The sequence below is a fragment of the Salmo salar genome, chromosome 12, assembly GCF_965601325.2.
Source record: "Salmo salar chromosome 12, fSalSal1, whole genome shotgun sequence".
Classification (NCBI taxonomy): domain Eukaryota; kingdom Metazoa; phylum Chordata; class Actinopteri; order Salmoniformes; family Salmonidae; genus Salmo; species Salmo salar.
Window position 1 is genome coordinate 106,982,691 of NC_138302.1, and position 24,758 is coordinate 107,007,448.

The 24,758-nt window shown below is 42.5% G+C and overlaps 2 protein-coding genes across 2 annotated transcripts in view; one reads left to right on the forward strand and one right to left on the reverse strand.

The window, feature by feature from the left end:
* The window catches only part of LOC106566274 (synapsin-1), a 222,766-nt gene that overhangs the window by 66,258 nt on the left and 131,750 nt on the right, over positions 1 to 24,758 (reverse strand). Inside the window, exons 6-7 of the mRNA XM_045692010.2 lie at positions 4,102 to 4,164; positions 1,838 to 1,980 (exon numbers count right to left, since the gene is read on the reverse strand). Of these exons, the coding sequence (XP_045547966.1) occupies positions 1,838 to 1,980; positions 4,102 to 4,164 (206 nt within the window). The remainder of the gene's footprint in view (positions 1 to 1,837; positions 1,981 to 4,101; positions 4,165 to 24,758) is intronic.
* LOC106566273 (metalloproteinase inhibitor 4) overlaps positions 10,077 to 24,758 on the forward strand; it is a 45,022-nt gene continuing 30,340 nt past the window's right edge. The window contains exon 1 of the mRNA XM_014134161.3: positions 10,077 to 10,621. Within this exon, the coding sequence (XP_013989636.1) occupies positions 10,468 to 10,621 (154 nt within the window). The 5' untranslated portion in view covers positions 10,077 to 10,467. The remainder of the gene's footprint in view (positions 10,622 to 24,758) is intronic.

Genomic DNA, 24,758 nt, shown 5'->3' on the forward strand with positions numbered 1-24,758 from the left:
AATGCCTTTCTTAGAATCAATACACAAGTATTAAACCTGCATATGTAGATAAAATAAATTCATGTTAACAAGCAATATTAACTAGGGAAATTGTGTCACTTCTCTTGCGTTCAGTGCTAGCAGAGTCAGGGTGTATGCAGCAGTTTGGGCCGCCCTTCTCTTGCGTTCAGTGCTAGCAGAGTCAGGGTGTATGCAGCAGTTTGGGCCGCCCTTCTCTTGCGTTCAGTGCTAGCAGAGTCAGGGTGTATGCAGCAGTTTGGGCCGCCCTTCTCTTGCGTTCAGTGCTAGCAGAGTCAGGGTGTATGCAACAGTTTGGGCCGCCCTTCTCTTGCGTTCAGTGCTAGCAGAGTCAGGGTGTATGCAGCAGTTTGGGCCGCCCTTCTCTTGCGTTCAGTGCTAGCAGAGTCAGGGTGTATGCAGCAGTTTGGGCCGCCCTTCTCTTGCGTTCAGTGCTAGCAGAGTCAGGGTGTATGCAGCAGTTTGGGCCGCCCTTCTCTTGCGTTCAGTGCTAGCAGAGTCAGGGTGTATGCAGCAGTTTGGGCCGCCCTTCTCTTGCGTTCAGTGCTAGCAGAGTCAGGGTGTATGCAGCAGTTTGGGCCGCCCTTCTCTTGCGTTCAGTGCTAGCAGAGTCAGGGTGTATGCAGCAGTTTGGGCCGCCCTTCTCTTGCGTTCAGTGCTAGCAGAGTCAGGGTGTATGTAGCAGTTTGGGCCGCCCTTCTCTTGCGTTCAGTGCTAGCAGAGTCAGGGTGTATGCAGCAGTTTGGGCCGCCCTTCTCTTGCGTTCAGTGCTAGCAGAGTCAGGGTGTATGCAGCAGTTTGGGCCGCATGGCTCGCTGTGAACTGTTGAAAGGCCATCTATTCCTAACAAAGACCGTAATTCATTTGGCAGAATTCTACAGAATTATTACATAACGTTGAAGGTTGTACAATGTAACAGTAATATTTAGACTTAGGGATGCCACCCGTTAGATAAAATGCATAACGGTTCCTTATTTCACTGAAAGAATAAACGTTTTGTTTTCAAAATGATAGTTTCTGGATTTGACCATATTAATGACTTAAGGCTCATATTTCTGTGTTTATTATAATTAAGTCTATGATTTGATATTTGATAGAGCAGTCTGACTGAGCGGTGGTAGGCAGCAGCAGGCTCGTAAGCATTCATTTAAACAGCAGCTCTTAGCAATGCTGGGATGCACAGCGCTGTTTATGACTTCAAGCCTATTAACTCCCGAGATTAGGCTGGCAATGCTACAGTGCCTATTACAACATCCAATAGTCAGAGGTATATGGAATACAAATGGTATAGAGAGAGAAATAGTTGACGCATCATAATTCCAATAATAACTTCAACCTGAAACTTCTTACCTGGGAATATTGAAGACTCATGTTAAAAGGAACCACCAGCTTTCATATGTTCTCATGTTCTGAGCAAGGAACTTAAACGCTAGCTTTCTTACATGGCACATATTGCACTTTTACTTTCTTCTCCAACACTGTGTTTTTGCATTACTTAAACCAAATTGAACATGTTTCATTATTTATTTGAGACTAAATTGATTGTATTTATGTATTATATTAAGTTAAAATTAAACTATTCAATGTTCATTCAGTATTGTTGTAATTGTAATTTATTACAAATATATAAAATCGACCGATTAATCGGTATCGGCTTTTTTGGGCCTCCAATAATCGGTATTGGTATCGGCGTTAAAAAAAATCATAATCGGTCGACCTCGAGGCTATACCTGTTGTTTACGACACATTTGACAAATAAAATGTGATTTTTGAGCTACACACACACACACCTACAGTACATACAAGGACAGGTACTTACATATAAGCCTTGTAATCGCTGCCAATCCGCTGGATCCTGATGTTGTACTTGGCATCTATGAAGGGTTCTGTGGTGGTGTAAGTCTGAGTGATGGCTACCACACTGGCTATATCCTGGAAGTCACTCAGGTTATCCACCTTTACCTGGATACACAGACAGCATAACACAACATCATCATTACAGGCTGCAGATATAGCTGAATACACAGTAGATTACAGATATAACTGAATACACAGTAGATTACAGATATAACTGAATACACAGTAGATCACAGATATAACTGAATACACAGTAGATCACAGATATAGCTGAATAAACAGTAGATCACAGATATAGCTGAATACACAGTAGATCACAGATATAGCTGAATACACAGTAGATCACAGATATAGCTGAATACACAGTAGATCACAGATATAGCTGAATACACAGTAGATTACAGAAAGAGATCAATTAGATGAAGGAGAGATGATGAACATGTCAACATGTATGGTTCCAATTCTAGTTTCTCCTATTAGTGATTTGTCAATAAGTAATCATAGCTTTCACCTGATCAGTCTATGATCCGGTGTTCCTAATGTTCTGCGTAAACAGTGCATTCTGACAGTATTCAGACCCTTTGGCTTTTTCCACATTTTGTTATGTTACAGCCTTATTCTAAAATGGATTAAATATATAAAAAATCCTCAGCAATCTACACACAATACCCCATAACGACAAAGCGGAAACTGGTTTTTCGAGATTTTTACAAATGTATAAAAATAAATAAAAATAATTAGCTTATGTACATAAGTATTCAGACCCTTTGCTATTAGACTCAAAATTGAGCGAAGGTGCATCTTGTTTCCATTGATCATCCTTGAGATGTTTCTACAACTTGATTGGAGTCCACCTGTGGTAAACTCAATTGGTTGGACATGATTTGGAAAGGCACACACCTGTCTATATAAGGTCCCACAGTTGACAGTGCATGTCAGAGCAAAAACCAAGCCATGAAGGACTTGTACATAAAGCTCCGAGACAGGATTGTGCTGAGGCATAGATCTGGGGAAGGGTACCAAAACATTTCTGCAGCATTGAAGGTCCCCAAGCACACAGTGGCCTCCATCATTCTTAAATGGAAGAAGTTTGGAACCACCAAGACTCTTCCTAGAGCTGACCGCCTGGCCAAACTAAGCAATCGAGGGAGAAGGACTTTGGTAGGGAGACCAAGAACCCGATGGTTACTCTGACAGAGCTCCAGAGTTCTTCTGTGGAGATGGTAGGAACTTCCAGAAGGACAACCATCTCTGTAGCACTCCACCAATCAGGCCTTTATGGTAGAGTGGCAATACGGAAGCCCCTCCTCAGTAAAAGGCACATGACAGCCCGCTTGGAGTTTGCCAAAAGGCCCCTAAGGACTGTCAGACCATTGAAACAAGATTCTCTGGTCTGATGAAACCAAGATTGAACTCTTTGGCTTGAATGCCAAGCCTCACGTCTGGAGGAAACCTGGTACCATCCCTAAGATGAAGCATGGTGGTGGCAGCATCATGCTGTGTAGATGTTTTTCAGTGGCAGGGACTGGGAGACTAGTCAGGATTGAGGCAAAGATGAACGGAGCAAAGTACAGAGAGATCCTTGATGAAAACCTGCTCCAGAACGCTCAGGACCTCAGACTGGGGTGAAAGTTCATCATCCAACAGGACAACGACCATAAGCACACAGCAAAGACAACGCAGGAGTGGCTTTGGGAAAAGTCTCTGAATGTCCTCGAGTGGCCCAGCTAGAGACCGGACTTGAACATGATCGAACATCTCTGGAGAGACCTGAAAATAGCTGTGCAGTGACGCTCCCTATCCAACCTGACAGAGCTTGAGAGGATCTGCAGAGAAGAATGGGAGAAACTCCCCAAATACAGGTGTGCCAAGCTTGTAGCGTCATACCCAAGAAGACTTGAGGCTATGATCTTCAACAAAGTACTGAGTAAAGGGTCTGAATACTTATGTAAATGTGATATTTCAGTTTAAAATGGTTTATACATTTGCCAAAATGTCTAAAAACCTCTTTTGCTTTGTCATTATGGGGTATTGTGTGTAGATTGATGAGGGGAAAAATAACAGTTTAATCCATTTTAGAATAAGGCTGTAACATAACAAAATGTGGAAAACGTCAAATGACATGTATTTCATTGTATGTGGACATTATACCGGGGCTATTGGCGGCAGGTAGCCTAGTGGTTAGAGCGTTGGACTAGTAACCGAAAGGTTGCAAGAGTGCATTACCTTTCCCATTCCAGAGTGTGCGTGTCCTATCTTCACCACCACAGGGAAGGAGGGCATGGAGATCTGAAAGAGAAGACATGTTGGAATGACTGACTGGCTGAATGACTCGCTGACTGGCTGGCTGACTGAATGAACAATTGATTTGCTGACTGACTGAATGACTGATTGGCTGACTGCCTGGATGACTGATTAGCTGACTGACTGAATGAATGACTGAATAACTGATTGGCTGACTGGCAGACTGACTGACTGAATGTAACCATGTTGCTCCAGGAGACACACCAGGGCTAGTAGACATTTAACCATAGAGACACACCAGGGCTAGTAGACATTTAACCATAGAGACACACCAGGGCTAGTAGACATTTAACCATAGAGACACACCAGGGCTAGTAGACATTTAACCATAGAGACACACCAGGGCTAGTAGACATTTAACCATAGAGACACACCAGGGCTAGTAGACATTTAACCATAGAGACACACCAGGGCTAGTAGACATTTAACCATAGAGACACACCAGGGCTAGTAGACATTTAACCATAGAGACACACCAGGGCTAGTAGACATTTAACCATAGAGACACACCAGGGCTAGTAGACATTTAACCATAGAGATACACCAGGGCTAGTAGACATTTAACCATAGAGACACACCAGGGCTAGTAGACATTTAACCATAGAGACACACCAGGGCTAGTAGACATTTAACCATAGAGACACACCAGGGCTAGTAGACATTTAACCATAGAGACACACACCAGGGCTAGTAGACATTTAACCATTTGTATATGTATTTATTATGGATTCTCATTAGCTGGTACAAAGGCAGCAGCTACTCTTCCTGGGGTCCAGCAAAATTAAGGCACTTTAAACAATTTAAAAAACATTACAATACATTCACAGATTTCACAACACACTGTGTGCCCTCAGGGCCCTACTCCACCACTACCACATAACTACAGTACTAAATACGTGTGTGTGTGTGTGTGTGTGTGTGTGTGTGTGTGTGTGTGTGTGTGTGTGTGTGTGTGTGTGTGTGTGTGTGTGTGTGTGTGTGTGTGTGTGTGTGTGTGTGTGTGTGTGTGTGTGTGTGTGTGTGTGTGTGTGTGTGTATAGTGTGTATAGTGTGTATAGTGTGTATGTTATCATGTGTGTCTGTGTGTATGTGTCTGTGCCTATGTTTATGTTACTTCACAGTCCCCACTGTTCCATAATGTGTTTTTTTAATTTGTTTTTTAAATCAAATTTTACTGCTTGCATAAGTTACTTGATGTGGAATAGACTTCCATGTTGTCATGGCTCTATGTAGTACTGTGCGCCTCCCATAGTCTGTTCTGGACTTGGGGACTGTGAAGAGACCTCTGGTGGCATGTCTTGTGGGGTATGCATGGGTGTCCGAGCTGTGTGCCAGTAGTTTAGACAGACAGCTCGGTGCATTCAACATGTCAATACCTCTCATAAATACAAGTTGTGATGAAGTCAATCTCTCCTCCACTTTGAGCCAGGAGAGATTGACATGCATATTATTAACATTAGCTATATGTGTACATCCAAGGGCCAGCCGTGCTGCCCTGTTCTGAGACAATTGCAATTTTCCTAATTCCTACAAAACTAGGGCCTGTAGGACCTGCCTTGTTGATCGTTTTGGTTTAGGATAGGGGGCAATATTTTCACGGCCGGATGAAAAAACGTACCCGATTTAAACTGGTTACTACTCTTGCCCAGAAACGAGAATATGCATATTATTAGTAGATTCGGATAGAAAACACTCTGAAGTTTCTAAAACTGTTTGAATGGTGTCTGTGAGTATAACAGAACTCATATGGCAGGCAAAAACCTGAGAAAATTCCAAGCAGGAAGTGGCCTGTCTGAGAATTTGTAGTTCTTCTTTTGATTCTCTATCGAAACTACAGTATCTGTGGGGTTACGTAGCACTTTCTAAGGCTTCCATTGGCTCTCTAAAGCCTTCAGAAAGCGGATTGAGGCGTCTCCTGTCTCTGGGCAGAGTATAGTAGCTCAGTTTCTCAGTGGTCTGCCTGGTGACAAAGAGATTGGATATGCGCATTCACACGAGCACGCTGTTTTTTCTTTTCCTCTTTGAATGAATACACTATTGTCCGGTTGGAATATTATCGCTATTTTACTAGAAAAATACCATAAAAATTGATTTTAAACAGCGTTTGACATGCTTCTAAGTACGGTAATGGAACATTTTGAATTTTTTTGTCTCGAAATGCGCTCGCGCTTTACCCTTTGGATAGTGACCTGAACGCACGAACAAAACGGAGGTATTTGGACATAACTATGGATTATTAGGAACAAAAACAACATTTATTGTGGAAGTAGCAGTCCTGGGAGTGCATTCTGACGAAGATCAGCAAAGGTAATACAATTTTTCTAATACTAATTTTGAGTTTAGTGTGCCCCGAACATGGCGGGTGTCAAAATAGCTAGCCGTGATGGCTGAGCTATGTACTCAGAATATTGCAAAATGTGCTTTCGCCGAAAGCTATTTTAAAATCTGACATAGCAATTGCATAAAGGAGTTCTGTATCTATAACTCTTAAAATAATTGTTATGTATTTTGTCAATGTTTATGATGAGTAATTTAGTAAATTCACCGAAAGTTTTCGGTGGGAATGCATGTTCTGAACATCACATGCCAATGTAAAAAGCTGTTTTTTGATATAAATATGAACTTGATTGAACAAAACATGCATGTATTGTATAACATAATGTCCTAGGAGTGTCATCTGATGAAGATCATCAAAGGTTAGTGCTTCATTTAGCTGTGTTTTGGGTTTTTGTGACATATATGCTTGCTTGGAAAATGGCTGTGTGATTATTTTGGTCTATGTACTCTCCTAACATAACCTAATGTTTTGCTTTCGCTGTAAAGCCTTTTTGAAATCGGACAATGTGGTTAGATTAATGAGAGTCTTATCTTTAAAATGGTGTAAAATAGTTGTATGTTTGAAAAAGTTGAAATTATTGCATTTTTGAGGTTTTTGTATTTCGGGCCACGCTGTTCCATTGGATATTGGCTAGGCGTTCTGCTAGCGGAACGTCTGTCCACAACAGGTTTTAAGGCAGGGCATCGCTTTATTATGGACAGACTTCTCCCCAGCTTAGCTACTACTGTATCAATATGTTTTGACCATGACAGTTTACAATCTAGGGTTACTCCAAGCAGTTTAGTAATCTCAATTTGCTCAATTTCCCCGTTATTTATTACAAGATTTAGTTGAGGTTTAGGTTTTAGTTAATGTTTTGTCCAAAATACAATGCTTTTAGTTTCACAAATATTTAGGGATAACTTATTCCTTGCCCCCCACTCTGAAACTAACTGCAGCTCTTTGTTGAGTGTTGCAGTCATTTCAGTGTTGCTGTAGTAGCTGACGTGTATAGTGTTGAGTCATCCACATACATAGACACTCTGGCTTTACTCCAAGTCAGTGGCATGTTGTTAGTAAACATTTTAAAAAGCATGGTGCCAAAACAGCTACCCTGGGGAATTCCTCAATCTACCTGGATTGTGTTGGAGAGGCTTTCATTGAAGAACACCCTTTGTGTTCTGTAAGACAAGTAACTCTTTATCCACATTATATCAGGGGGTGTAAAGCCATTATAGCAGGGGGTGTAAATCCATTATATCAGGGGGTGTAAAGCCATAACACACATGTTTTTTAAGCAGCAGACTATGATCGATAATGTCAAAAGCTGCACTGAAGTCTAACAAGACCAGCCCCCACAATCATTTTAACATCAATTTCTCTCAGCCAATCATCAGTCATTTCTGTAAGTGCTGTGCTTGTTGAGTGTCCTTCCCACAATGCGTGCTGTTGTCCATGTGTTTACTGTGAAATAGCATTGTGTCTGGTCAAACACATTTTTTCCCCCAGAAGTTTACTAAGGGTTGGTAACCATAGAGAGACACCAGGGCTAGTAGACATTTAACCATAGAGACACACCAGGGCTAGTAGACATTTAACCATAGAGACACACCAGGGCTAGTAGACATTTAACCATAGAGACACACCAGGGCTAGTAGACATTTAACCATAGAGACACACCAGGGCTAGTAGACATTTAACCATAGAGACACACCAGGGCTAGTAGACATTTAACCATAGAGACACACCAGGGCTAGTAGACATTTAACCATAGAGATAAACACTGCTGTTGCCAAACTGTGTGAATGAGTCAACTCACAGGCTGGGGAGCAGGGATATGACAAAACAGGCTGGGGAGACGGTATTTGTGACAGAGTTAGATGTATTGCAATAAACAACAAGAGATATTGTATGCAAACAGAACCAAATGAAAGTAACATCTATCCATGTTTTGTTGTGTATCAGTGAGAATGTGCTCATGGTTAATAACCTGAGACAGGAGAGTAGGTGTGTTGATGCCACCACCCACACCACGCACGCACCACCCACACCACGCACACACCACCCACACCACGCACGCACCGCACGCACCACACACACCACCCACACCACGCACGCACCACACACACCACCCACACCACGCACGCACCACCCACACCACGCACGCACCACCCACACCACGCACACACCACCCACACCACGCACGCACCACACACACCACACACACCACACACACACCACCCACACACACCACACACACCACACACACCACCCACACCACGCACACACCACACACACCACACACACCACACACACCACACACACCACACACACCACGCACGCACCACACACACCACACACACCACACACACACCACACACACCACACACACCACGCACACACCACACACACCACACACACCACACACACCACACACACCACCCACACCACGCACGCACCACCCACACCTCGCACGCACCACACACACCACACACACCACACACACCACACACACCACCCACACCACGCACACACCACCCACACCACGCACGCACCGCACGCACCACACACACCACCCACACCACGCACGCACCACACACACCACCCACACCACGCACGCACCACCCACACCACGCACGCACCACCCACACCACGCACACACCACCCACACCACGCACGCACCACACACACCACACACACCACACACACACCACCCACACACACCACACACACCACACACACCACCCACACCACGCACACACCACACACACCACACACACCACACACACCACACACACCACACACACCACACACACCACGCACGCACCACACACACCACACACACCACACACACACCACACACACCACACACACCACGCACACACCACACACACCACACACACCACACACACCACACACACCACCCACACCACGCACGCACCACCCACACCTCGCACGCACCACACACACCACACACACCACACACACCACACACACCACCCACACCACGCACGCACCACCCACACCACGCACGCACCACAGACACCACACACACCACATGCACCACACACGCACACAGAGACTCCACTAGTGTCCACGACATATTGAGGGCTCGTGTCCAGCATAATAATCAAGCTGTGAATCTCCAAGACAGAAGATGAAATCTCCTCTCAACTGTAACACTACATTTCAGCGCCACAGCTGAACTACAAAGTTCCAAACGTGTTCCAGACTGTAATCTAGGTCTCATTAAAACAAATCACACAGAGCCATCAGTCAACTCCTATGATTCAAAACAAGCTGCAGTTCTCCTGGTCTACTTTCCCACCGTCAGAGATGTTCTTCTACTTGTGTTTTTAACTGAGGCACAAACTGAGCTGATGACTGAATACACTCACTCACTGCTGCCTGGTAGGGGTGGAGGGGAGGAGTGGAGGGAGGGAGAAGAGGGGAGGAGTGGAGGGAGGGAGGGAGAAGAGGGGAGGAGGAGGGAGGGAGAAGAGGGGAGGAGGAGGGAGGCGGTCTGAAGATGTAGGGTACATAAGAGGTTCCCAGTCTCACCCGCTAAGGATTCAGAGAGAGAGAGAGCTTGTGAAAGAATGAGTCTGAAAAAGAGAGAGACTGAGATATAGGAAGGTGGTAGTAGCAGCAGATTCTGAACATACCAGTCAGTAGTAGTGGGGTTGTTTCTCTAGCAACCTCTCATCTCTCATACAGAACTGATAGATGAAATAGATTGATAATGTGTTGATCCTCCAGGGGAAATCCAGTCAGAAACAGAAGAAGTGGGACAGATCTAAACAGACAGCTGATCTCTATAGATTTCCAGGTTAGTCAGGTCAGTCTCTCTGAGATAGAATCTCTTCTACAAGAGGGACCTGGGAAGTGAAAAAGAAGGCGCTGATCTGAAGAGAGGGGTTTTTCTGGTCGGTGAGAGAGAGAGAGAGAGAGAGAGAGAGAGAGAGAGAGAGATGGGCATTCCCCTGCCTGGCTGTGTGTCCCTGACCCCCCTGGTCTTGACCCTGACCCTCACCCTGCTGCTGGCCCTCAGGCTGGACCACCTGGTGGAAGCATGCAGCTGCAACCCAGCCCACCCCCAGCAACACTTCTGCAGCGCTGAGATAGGTATGTTTATCCACGTAAAGGTCTGTTTACACCTTCATTTAGCCAGGTGTGTTGGTCTGGGTGGATGATACACATCCAGGGAGTGCAGGTGAAGACTGGCTGGTGTTTCCAGTATCTAGACTACAGAGACAGAAAGGTTTGGTGTTTCCAGTATCTAGACTACAGAGACAGAATGGTTTGGTGTTTCCAGTATCTAGACTACAGAGACAGAATGGTTTGGTGTTTCCAGTATCTAGACTACAGAGACAGAATGGTTTGGTGTTTCCAGTATCTAGACTACAGAGACAGAATGGTTTGGTGTTTCCAGTACCTAGACTACAGAGACAGAATGGTTTGGTGTTTCCAGTATCTAGACTACAGAGACAGAATGGTTTGGTGTTTCCAGTATCTAGACTACAGAGACAGAATGGTTTGGTGTTTCCAGTATCTAGACTACAGAGACAGAATGGTTTGGTGTTTCCAGTATCTAGACTACAGAGACAGAATGGTTTGGTGTTTCCAGTATCTAGACTACAGAGACAGAATGGTTTGGTGTTTCCAGTATCTAGACTACAGAGACAGAATGGTTTGGTGTTTCCAGTATCTAGACTATAAAGACAGAAAGGTTTGGTGTCTCCAGTATCTAGACTACAGAGACAGAATGGTTTGGTGTTTCCAGTATCTAGACTACAGAGACAGAATGGTTTGGTGTTTCCAGTATCTAGACTACAGAGACAGAATGGTTTGGTGTTTCCAGTATCTAGACTACAGAGACAGAATGGTTTGGTGTTTCCAGTACCTAGACTACAGAGACAGAATGGTTTGGTGTTTCCAGTACCTAGACTACAGAGACAGAATGGTTTGGTGTTTCCAGTATCTAGACTACAGAGACAGAATGGTTTGGTGTTTCCAGTATCTAGACTACAGAGACAGAATGGTTTGGTGTTTCCAGTACCTAGACTACAGAGACAGAATGGTTTGGTGTTTCCAGTACCTAGACTACAGAGACAGAATGGTTTGGTGTTTCCAGTATCTAGACTACAGAGACAGAATGGTTTGGTGTTTCCAGTATCTAGACTACAGAGACAGAATGGTTTGGTGTTTCCAGTATCTAGACTACAGAGACAGAATGGTTTGGTGTTTCCAGTATCTAGACTACAGAGACAGAATGGTTTGGTGTTTCCAGTATCTAGACTACAGAGACAGAATGGTTTGGTGTTTCCAGTATCTAGACTACAGAGACAGAATGGTTTGGTGTTTCCAGTACCTAGACTAATCTATGGTCTTTCTCTTTATTTTATTTGACCTTTATTTAACTAGGTAAGTCAGTTAAGAACAAATTCTTATTTACAATGACAGCCTACCAAAAGGCAAAAGACATCCTGCGGGGATGGGAGCAAAACACACATCACGACAAGAGAGACAACACAACACTACATAAAGAGAGACCTAAGACAACAACATAGCAAGGCAGCAACACATGACAACACAGCATGGTAGCAACACAATATGACAACTACATGGTAGCAACACAACATGGTACAAACATTATTGGGCACAGACAACAGCAAAGGGCAAAACGGTAGAGACAACAATACACCACGCAAAGCAGCCACAACTGTCAGTAAGAGTGTCCATGATTGAGTCTTTCTCTGCTCTCCTTTGATGAATAGCTGTGAGACAACACTACTAGCTACTGCTATTATTATTATGAAAACTGTTGTGCATCATACATTTGGATTTAACAGTTAAAGGGCTGATTGTTACAAGCTAATCTAGTTGTTGTTATTTGTTTGATACTACTAACAGCACAGGAACATCCTAATTTAATCTCGTCAAATGGATTTAGCTTAGAGGAAATGGCCACGTTCAAAAATATGAAGTAAGTGCACTCGTTTACTCTCACGTGTACTCTCATGTGCACTCTCACATGCACTCTAAAATCCAATGAAAGTCAGAAGGCCCACCCACAGCATCAAACTGCTCAGAAAACAATGGTCTCTCTCTCTGCCAAAACCAACAGTTCAGTTTGACTCTGGGTCCCCTGAACTAGATTGAAGAGTTCTAGGGGGTATAACACCATTGAAGAGTTAGCCAGATAACTTTCCTACATATCCTTAAACAAATCCATATGTCTTTAGTGTTACAGGAAGACTGGAAAGTCAAACAGCTACTGTATTTGAAGGTTTGTCTTGAGATGGATAACATTTGGATCATACTCTGCAATACAGCCCAGTAGAGATAACTGTAGAGGGGAGAGCTCTCTGACACAAGCGTTCTTGTGATTTCATCTTTGATCCAATTGCTGATGACTTTGTTTTATATAACACCTCTCATTTTGACGTTAAGACAAACGACTTCAATGATGGCAGTCTCAGACTGAAGTATGAAGCGAACAATAGAGCAGCGGCAGAATTCCGTTTGAGTCATCAGGCAAGCAACAGTGATGAAAAAAGGTCTGTTTTCAAGACTAAAAACACCCAGATGAGATCTAGGCCATGAGGACACCCAGAACCCAAATTGAGTCAGTGGTTTTGTGTTTTTAGGACAACAGGTCTGAACTACAGAGTTACTACAGGTCTGAACTACAGAGTTACTACAGGTCTGAACTACAGAGTTACTACAGGTCTAAACTACAGAGTTACTACAGAGTTACTGCAGGTCTAAACTACAGAGTTACTACAGGTCTAAACTACAGAGTTACTACAGGCCTAAACTACAGGGTTACTACAGAGTTACTACAGGTCTAAACTACAGAGTTACTACAGAGTTACTACAGGTCTAAACTACAGAGTTACTACATAGTTACTGCAGGTCTAAACTACAGAGTTACTACAGAGTTACTGCAGGTCTAAACTACAGGGTTACTACAGAGTTACTACAGGTCTAAACTACAGAGTTACTACAGAGTTACTACAGGTCTAAACTACAGAGTTACTACATAGTTACTGCAGGTCTAAACTACAGAGTTACTACAGAGTTACTGCAGGTCTAAACTACAGGGTTACTACAGAGTTACTACAGGTCTAAACTACAGAGTTACTACAGAGTTACTGCAGGTCTAAACTACAGAGTTACTACAGAGTTACTACAGGTCTAAACTACAGAGTTACTGCAGGTCTAAACTAGAGGTCGACCGATTAATCAGCATGGCCGATTAATTAGGGCCTATTTCAAGTTTTCATAGCAATCGGTAATTGGCCTTTTTGGACGCCGATTATGGCCGATTACATTGCAATCCATGAGGAAACTGCGTGGCAGGCTGACCACCTGTTACTCGAGTGCAGCATCAAAAGGACCTTTTGGCGGCAAGGAGCCAAGGTAAGTTGCTAGTTAGCATTAAACTTATGTTATAAAAAAACAATACATCTTCACATAATCACTAGTTAATCACACATGGTTGATGATATTACTAGGTTAACTAGCTTGTTCTGCGTTGCATATAATCAATGCGGTGCCTGTTAATTTATCATCGAATCACAGCCTACTTCAACTTGATGATTTAACAAAAGCGAATTTGCGAAAAAAGCACAATCGTTGCGATAAACCATAAACACCAACGCCTTTCTTAAAATCAGTACACAAGTATATTTTTTTAAACCTGCATATGTAGTTAAAATAAATTCATGTTAGCAAGCAATATTAACTAGGGAAATTGTGTCACATCTCTTGCGTTCAGTGCTAGCAGAGTCAGGGTGTATGCAGCAGTTTGGGCCGCCCTTCTCTTGCGTTCAGTGCTAGCAGAGTCAGGGTGTATGCAGCAGTTTGGGCCGCCCTTCTCTTGCGTTCAGTGCTAGCAGAGTCAGGGTGTATGCAGCAGTTTGGGCCGCCCTTCTCTTGCGTTCAGTGCTAGCAGAGTCAGGGTGTATGCAGCAGTTTGGGCCGCCCTTCTCTTGCGTTCAGTGCTAGCAGAGTCAGGGTGTATGCAGCAGTTTGGGCCGCCCTTCTCTTGCGTTCAGTGCTAGCAGAGTCAGGGTGTATGCAGCAGTTTGGGCCGCATGGCTCGCTGTGAACTGTTGAAAGGCCATCTATTCCTAACAAAGACCGTAATTCATTTGGCAGAATTCTACAGAATTATTACATAACATTGAAGGTTGTACAATGTAACAGCAATATTTAGACTTAGGGATGCCACCCGTTAGATAAAGTACGGAACGGTTCCGTATTTCACTGAAAGAATAAACGTTTTGTTTTCAAAATGATAGTTTCTGGATTTGACCATATTAATGACCGACGGCTCATATTTCTGTGTGTTTATTACAGTGGAGGAAAAAAGTATTTGATCCCCTGCTGATTTTGTACGTTTGCCCACTGATAAAGAAAGGATCAGTCTATACTTTTAATGGTAGGTTTATTTGAACAGTGAGAGACAGAATAACAACCAAAAAATCCATAAAAACGCATGTCAAAAATGTTATAAAATGATTTGCATTTTAATGAGGGAAATAAGTATTTGACCCCCTCTCAATCAGAAAGATTTCTGGCTCCCAGGTGTCTTTTATACAGGTAACGAGCTGAGATTAGGAGCACACTCTTAAAGGGAGTGCTCCTAACCGCAGCTTGTTAACTGTAAAAAAGACACCTGTCCACAGAAGAAATCAATCAATCAGATTCCAAACTCTCCACCATGGCCAAGACCAAAGAGCTCTCCAAGGATATCAGGGACAAGATTGTAGACCTACACAAGGCTGGAATGGGCTACAAGACCATTGCCAAGCAGCTTGGTGAGAAGGTGACAACATTTGCTGCGATTATTCGCAAATGGAAGACACACAAAAGAACTGTCAATATCCCTCGGCCTGGGGCTCCATGCAAGATCTCACCTCGTGGAGTTGCAATGATCATGAGAATGGTGAGGAATCAGCCCAGAACTACACGGGAGGATCTTGTCAATGATCTCAAGGCAGCTGGGACGATAGTCACTAAGAAAACAATTGGTAACACACTACGCCGTGAAGGACTGAAATCCTGCAGCGCCCGCAAGGTCCCCCTGCTCAAGGATACATATACATGCCCGTCTGAAGTTTGCCAATGAACATCTGAATGACTCAGAGGACAACTGGTGAAATTGTTGTGGTCAGATGAGACCAAAATGGAGCTCTTTGACATCAACTCAACTCGCCGTGTTTGGAGGAGGAGGAATTCTGCCTATGACCCCAAGAACACCATCTCCACCATCAAACATGGAGGTGGAAACATTATGCTTTGGGGGTGTTTTTCTGCTAAGGGGACAGGACAACTTCCCCGCATCAAAGGGATGATGGACGGGGCCATGTACCGTCAAATCTTGGGTGAGAAACTCCTTCCCTCAGCCAGGGCATTGAAAATGGGTCATGGATGGGTATTCCAGCATGACAGTTACCCAACACACACGGCCAAGGCAACAAAGGAGTGGCTCAAGAAGAAGCACTCCCAACCTTGATTCCAATGAAAATCTGTGGAGGGAGCTGAAGGTTCGAGTTGCCAAACGTCAGCTTCGAAACCTTAATGACTTGCAGAAGATCTGCAAAGAGGAGTGGGACAAAATCCCTCCTGAGATGTGTGCAAACCTGGTGGCCAACTACAAGAAACGTCTGACCTCTGTGATTGCCAACACGGGTTTTGCCACCAAGTACTAAGTCATGTTTTGCAGAGGGGTCAAATACTTATTTCCCTCATTAAAATGCAAATCATTTTATAACATTTTTGACATGCGTTTTTCTGGATTTTTTGTTGTTATTCTGTCTCTCACTGTTCAAATAAACCTACTATTAAAATTATAGACTGATCCTTTCTTTGTCAGTGGGCAAACGTACAAAATCAGCAGGGGATCAAATACTTTTTTCCCCCACTTTATATTATAATTAAGTATATGATTTGATATTTGATAGAGCAGTCTGACTGAGCGGTGGTAGGCAGCAGCAGGCTCGTAAGCATTCATTTAAACAGCAGCTCTTAGCAATGCTGGGATGCACAGCGCTGTTTATGACTTCAAGCCTATCAACTCCCAGAATTAGGCTGGCAATACTAAAGTGCCTGTAAGAACATTCCAATAGTCAAAGGTATATGGAATACAAATGGTATAGAGAGAAATAGACCTATGATTACTCTAATAACTACAACCTAAAACTTCTGAACTGGGAATATTGAAGACTCATGTTAAAATCAAATCAAATTCTATTGGTCACATACACATGGTTAGCAGATGTTAATGCGAGTGTAGCGAAATGCTTGTGCTTCTAGTTCCGACCGTGCAGTAATATCTAACAAGTAATCTAACAATTCCACAACAACTACCTCATACACACAAGTGTAAAGGAATGAATAAGAATATGTACATATAAATATATGGGCGAGCAACGGCCGAACGGCATAGGCAAGATGCAGTAGATGGTATAGAGTACAGTATATACATATGAGAGGAGTAATGTAGGGTATGTAAACATTATATAAAGTGGCATTGTTTAATGTACCTAGTGATACATTTATTACATCAAATTTTTTATTGTTATGTGGCTAGAGAAAGGACCCACCAGCTTTCATATGTTCTCATGTTCTGAGCAAGGAACTTCAACGTTAGCTTTCTTACATGGCACATATTGCACTAATACTTTCTTCTCCAACACTGTGTTTTTGCATTATTTAAATCATATTGAACATGTCTCGTTACTACAGGTCTAAACTACAGAGTTACTACAGGTCTAAACTACAGAGTTACTACAGAGTTACTACAGGTCTAAACTACAGAGTTACTACAGAGTCACTACAGGTCTAAACTACAGAGTTACTACAGAGTCACTACAGGTCTAACTACAGAGTTACTACAGGTATAAACTACAGAGTTAGTACAGGTCTAAACTACAGAATTAAAACAGGTCTAAACAACAGAGTTACTACAGGTCTAAACTACAGAGTTACTACAGAGTTACTACAGGTCTAAACTACAAAGTTACTACAGGTCTAAACTACAGAGTTACTACAGGTCTAAACTACAGTTACTACAGGTCTAAACTACAGTTACTACAGGTCTAAACTACAGAGTTACTACAGGTCTAAACTACAGAGTTACTACAGGTCTAAACTACAGAGTTACTACAGGTCTAAACTACAGAGTTACTACAGGTCTAAACTACAGAATTAAAACAGGTCTAAACTACAGAGTTACTACAGGTCTAAACTACAGAGTTACTACAGAGTTACTGCAGGTCTAAACTACAGAGTTACTACAGCGTTACTACAGGTCTAAACTACAAAGTTACTACAGAGTTACTACAGGTCTAAACTACAGAGTTACTACAGGTCTAAACTACAGTTACTACAGGTCTAAACTACAGTTACTACAGGTCTAAACTACAGTTACTACAGGTCTAAACTACAGAGTTACTACAGGTCTAAACTACAGAGTTACTACAGGTCTAAACTACAGAGTTACTACAGGTCTAAACTACAGAGTTACTACAGGTCTAAACTACAGAGTCACTACAGAGTTACTACAGGTCTAAACTACAGAGTCACTACAGAGTCACTACAGGTCTAAACTACAGAGTTACTACAGAGTCACTACAGGTCTAACTACAGAGTTACTACAGGTATAAACTACAGAGTTACTACAGGTCTAAACTACAGAATTAAAACAGGTCTAAACAACAGAGTTACTACAGGTCTAAACTACAGAGTTACTACAGAGTTACTACAGGTCTAAACTACAAAGTTACTACAGGTCTAAACTACAGAGTTACTACAGGTCTAAACTACAGTTACTACAGGTCTAAACTACAGTTACTACAGGTCTAAACTACAGAGTTACTACAGGTCTAAACTACAGAGTTACTACAGGTCTAAACTACAGAGTTACTACAGGTCTAAACTACAGAGTTACTACAGGTCTAAACTACAGAATTAAAACAGGTCTAAACTACAGAGTTACTACAGGTCTAAACTACAGAGTTACTACAGAGTTACTACAGGTCTAAACTACAGAGTTACTACAGAGTTACTGCAGGTCTAAACTACAGAGTTACTACAGAGTTACTACAGGTCTAAACTACAGTTACTACAGGTCTAAACTACAGTTACTACATGTCTAAACTACAGAGTTACTACAGAGTTACTACAGGTCTAAACTACAAAGTTACTACAGAGTCACTACAGGTCTAAACTACAGAGTTACTACAGAGTCACTACAGGTCTAACTACAGAGTTACTACAGGTATAAACTACAGAGTTACTACAGGTCTAAACTACAGAATTAAAACAGGTCTAAACAACAGAGTTACTACAGGTCTAAACTACAGAGTTACTACAGAGTTACTACAGGTCTAAACTACAAAGTTACTACAGGTCTAAACTACAGAGTTACTACAGGTCTAAACTACAGAGTTACTACAGGTCTAAACTACAGAGTTACTACAGGTCTAAACTACAGAGTTACTACAGGTCTAAACTACAGAATTAAAACAGGTCTAAACTACAGAGTTACTACAGGTCTAAACTACAGAGTTACTACAGAGTTACTGCAGGTCTAAACTACAGAGTTACTACAGCGTTACTACAGGTCTAAACTACAAAGTTACTACAGAGTTACTACAGGTCTAAACTACAGAGTTACTACAGGTCTAAACTACAGTTACTACAGGTCTAAACTACAGTTACTACAGGTCTAAACTACAGTTACTACAGGTCTAAACTACAGAGTTACTACAGGTCTAAACTACAGAGTTACTACAGGTCTAAACTACAGAGTTACTACAGGTCTAAACTACAGAGTTACTACAGGTCTAAACTACAGAGTCACTACAGAGTTACTACAGGTCTAAACTACAGAGTTACTACAGAGTCACTACAGGTCTAAACTACAGAGTTACTACAGAGTCACTACAGGTCTAACTACAGAGTTACTACAGGTATAAACTACAGAGTTACTACAGGTCTAAACTACAGAATTAAAACAGGTCTAAACAACAGAGTTACTACAGGTCTAAACTACAGAGTTACTACAGAGTTACTACAGGTCTAAACTACAAAGTTACTACAGGTCTAAACTACAGAGTTACTACAGGTCTAAACTACAGTTACTACAGGTCTAAACTACAGTTACTACAGGTCTAAACTACAGAGTTACTACAGGTCTAAACTACAGAGTTACTACAGGTCTAAACTACAGAGTTACTACAGGTCTAAACTACAGAGTTACTACAGGTCTAAACTACAGAATTAAAACAGGTCTAAACTACAGAGTTACTACAGGTCTAAACTACAGAGTTACTACAGAGTTACTACAGGTCTAAACTACAGAGTTACTACAGAGTTACTGCAGGTCTAAACTACAGAGTTACTACAGAGTTACTACAGGTCTAAACTACAGTTACTACAGGTCTAAACTACAGTTACTACATGTCTAAACTACAGAGTTACTACAGAGTTACTACAGGTCTAAACTACAAAGTTACTACAGAGTCACTACAGGTCTAAACTACAGAGTTACTACAGAGTCACTACAGGTCTAACTACAGAGTTACTACAGGTATAAACTACAGAGTTACTACAGGTCTAAACTACAGAATTAAAACAGGTCTAAACAACAGAGTTACTACAGGTCTAAACTACAGAGTTACTACAGAGTTACTACAGGTCTAAACTACAAAGTTACTACAGGTCTAAACTACAGAGTTACTACAGGTCTAAACTACAGTTACTACAGGTCTAAACTACAGTTACTACAGGTCTAAACTACAGAGTTACTACAGGTCTAAACTACAGAGTTACTACAGGTCTAAACTACAGAGTTACTACAGGTCTAAACTACAGAGTTACTACAGGTCTAAACTACAGAATTAAAACAGGTCTAAACTACAGAGTTACTACAGGTCTAAACTACAGAGTTACTACAGAGTTACTACAGGTCTAAACTACAGAGTTACTACAGAGTTACTGCAGGTCTAAACTACAGAGTTACTACAGAGTTACTACAGGTCTAAACTACAGTTACTACAGGTCTAAACTACAGTTACTACATGTCTAAACTACAGAGTTACTACAGAGTTACTACAGGTCTAAACTACAAAGTTACTACAGGTCTAAACTACAGAGTTACTACAGGTCTAAACTACAGAGTTGTTAGCCCTGTGGACCAACACAGCCCTGTAGACTAACCCAGCCCTGTAGACTAACCCAGCCCTGTAGACCAACACAGGCCTGTAGACCAACACAGCCCTGTAGACCAACACAGCCCTGTAGACCAACACAGCCCTGTAGACCAACACAGCCCTGTAGATTAACACAGCCCTGTAGATTAACACAGCCCTGTAGACCAACACAGCCCTGTAGATTAACACAGCCCCGTAGATTAACACAGCCCTGTAGACCAACACAGCCCTGTAGACCAACACAGCCCTGTAGACCAACACAGCCCTGTAGATTAACACAGCCCTGTAGACCAACACAGCCCTGTAGACCAACACAGCCCTGTAGACCAACACAGCCCTGTAGATTAACACAGCCCTGTAGACCAACACAGCCCTGTAGATTAACACAGCCCTGTAGACCAACACAGCCCTGTAGACCAACACAGCCCTGTAGACTAGTAGTTGGAGGTAAGCCAGTGGGAAAGCAACAGTAACACACTACTGAATCTCAATCTGCAGCTTCATTACCATCTCTATAGGACCAGGCTCACACTCTGCATACTAATTTTCATTACTTTAAAGGCTCTGACAGCCCATCTTTGTGAACATGACAAGGACACTGATTCATTTGTTGAGTTAGAAGTTTATACATTTGTTCTCAGGCTTAACGTGAAGACAGACATTTTTATATTGTTCTCTCTATCTGTCATTCATCTGACAAACTTAAGCACCAATGTTCAGAGGGTACACCTAGACACTTCAGAAACCGTCTATCTACGGTGCACAGGAACGTCTGTCTGTCTGTCTGTCTGTCTGTCTGTCTGTCTGTCTGTCTGTCTGTCTGTCTGTCTGTCTGTCTGTCTCTGTCTGTCTGTCTGTCTGTCTGTCTGTCTGTCTGTCTAAAAAAGCATGTGCGAGCAAGGAGGCCTACAAACCTGACTGAGTTACACCAGCTCTGTCAGGAGAAATAGGCCAAAATTCACCCAATTTATTGTGGGAAGCTTGTGGAAAGCTACCCGAAACGTTTGACCCAAGTTAAACAAATTAAAGGCAATGCTACCAAATACTGTTTGAGTGTATGTAAACTTCTGACCCACTGGGAATGTGATGAAAGAAATAAAAGCTGAAATAAATCATTCTCCCTACTATTATTCTAACATTTCACATTCTTAAAACTTCTTAGGGATAGGGGGCAGTATTTTCACATCCGGATGAAAAGCGTGCCCAGAGTAAACTGCCTGCTATTCAAGCCCAGAAGCTAGGATATGCATATTATTAGTAGATTTGGATAGAAAACACTCTGACGTTTCTACAACTGTTTGAATAATGTCTGTGAGTATTACAGAACTGATTTGGCAGGCGAAACCCCGAGCACAATCCATCCTGGGATTTTGTTTTGGAGGTCAATCTGTTTTCCATTCATTTCGATGGTAAGCCCTTTTTAATAGGAATCTGCTTGCAGTTCCGATGGCTTCCACTAGATATCAACAGTCTTTAGAAATTGGTTGATGTTTTTCTTTTGAGAAATGAAGAAGTAGCCCTGTCCATGGAAAATGTGTCACTCCAGGTGGACTCAAGTCTTTTGGTGCGCACGACCTGGAACGCGCTTCACTTTGTTTTCATCCGGTATTGAACACAGTTTATCCCGTCTTAAATTTGATTGATTATTTACATTTTAGGATACCTAAGGTTGGATTAGGAAAGTTGTTTGAAATGTTTGGACAAAGTTTACAGGTAACTTATTAGGTACTTTGTAGTCATGTTGGGCGAGTTGGAACCGGTGTATTTTCTGAATCAAACGCGCCAAATAAATGGACATTTTGGGGATATAAAGAAGGAATTTATCAAACAAAAGGACCATTTGTGATGTTTCTGGGACATTTTGGAGTGCCAACAGAAGAAGATCTTCAAAGGTAAGACATGAATTATATGAATTATATCTTTCTCACTCTCTTTCTCTGTCCAGAGTCTATCTATATTATCTATAGTATTTATCTATAGTATTTATCTATAGTATTTATCAATAATATTTATCTATAGTATATATCTATAGCATCTATATACAGAATCTACCTATAGTATCTATCTATCTATATTTTAGTCATTTAGCAGACGCTCTTATCCAGAGCGACTTACAGTAGTGAATACATACATTAAAAAAAAAATTGTACTGGCCCCCCGTGGGAATCGAACCCACAACCCTGGCGTTGCACACACCATGCTGGCGTTGCAAACACCATTCTCTACCAACTGAGCCACAGTTCTATGTATCTATCTTTCTCCTGCATGTTGATTTTGTCCATCCACACCAGACTCGAACAAGACACGCAGGTTGAAGAGACAGGCTACACTCAGAGACAGTTCCAGAGAGTTGTTTTCAGAACAGGCTGAACAGGGGTCCAAGGTTGAAGAAACAGGCTACATTCGGGAAGTTCCAGAGAGTTGTTTTCATAACAGGTTAAAACCAACTGTGAACCAACTATAATAATTTTGGGGCAGATCGAAAAACACATGAAACATTCCTGGACATGTATCTAGCTACCTGTTGCTCTCTGCAACCTCTCTCTGTTTCAACCTCTCTCTGTTGCCTCCTCTCTCTGTTTCAACCTCTCTCTGTTTCAACCTCTCTCTGATTCAACCTCTCTCTGCTGCACCATTGTCTTTCATCGTGGGTGTGTGTGTATCTTCCTGATATCTGATAAGGACTTGTAGTGCATGGAGCGTCTCTAATAAAACACTTGCTAACCCTAACCCTTGGCTATACAGATGCTTGTTAGCCCTAACCCTTGGCTATACAGATGCTTGTTAGCCCTAACCCTTGGCTATACAGATGCTTGTTAGCCCTAACCCTTGGCTATGCAGATGCTTGTTAGCCCTAACCCTAACCCTTGGCTATACAGATGCTTGTTAGCCCTAACCCTAACCCTTGGCTATGCAGATGCTTGTTAGCCCTAACCCTAACCCTTGGCTATACAGATGCTTGTTAGCCCTAACCCTAACCCTTGGCTATGCAGATGCTTGTTAGCCCTAACCCTAACCCTTGGCTATACACATGCTTGTTAACCCTAACCCTAACACTTGGCTATACAGATGCTTGTTAACCCTAACCCTTGGCTATACAGATGCTTGTTAGCCCTAACCATAACCCTTGGCTATACAGATGCTTGTTAGCCCTAACCCAAACCCTTGGCTATGCAGATGCTTGTTAGCCCTAACCCTAACCCTTGGCTATGCAGATGCTTGTTAGCCCTAACCCTAAACCTTGGCTATGCAGACGCTCGTTAGCCCTAACCATAACCCTTGGCTATACACATGCTTGTTAACCCTAACCCTAGCCCTTGGCTATGCAGACGCTCGTTAGCCTTAACCATAACCCTTGGCTATGCAGACACTTGTTAACCCTAACCCTTGGCTATGCAGATGCTTGTTAGCCCTAACCCTAACCCTTGGCTATACAGATGCTTGTTAGCCCTAACCCTAACCCTTGGCTATACAGATGCTTGTTAGCCCTAACCCAAACCCTTGGCTATACAGATGCTTGTTAACCCTAACCCTTGGCTATGCAGACGCTCGTTAGCCTTAACCATAACCCTTGGCTATGCAGACACTTGTTAACCCTAACCCTTGGCTATGCAGATGCTTGTTAGCCCTAACCCTAACCCTTGGCTATACAGATGCTTGTTAGCCCTAACCCTAACCCTTGGCTATACAGATGCTTGTTAGCCCTAACCCTAACCCTTGGCTATGCAGATGCTTGTTAACCCTAACCCTAACCCTTGGCTATGCAGATGCTTGTTAGCCCTAACCCTAACCCTTGGCTATGCAGATGCTTGTTAACCCTAACCATAACCCTTGGCTATACAGATGCTTGTTAGCCCTAACCCTAACCCTTGGCTATACAGATGCTTGTTAGCCCTAACCCTAACCCTTGGCTATACAGATGCTTGTTAGCCCTAACCATAACCCTTGGCTATGCAGATGCTTGTTAGCCCTAACCCTAGCCCTTGGCTATACAGATGCTTGTTAGCCCTAACCCTAACCCTTGGCTATGCAGA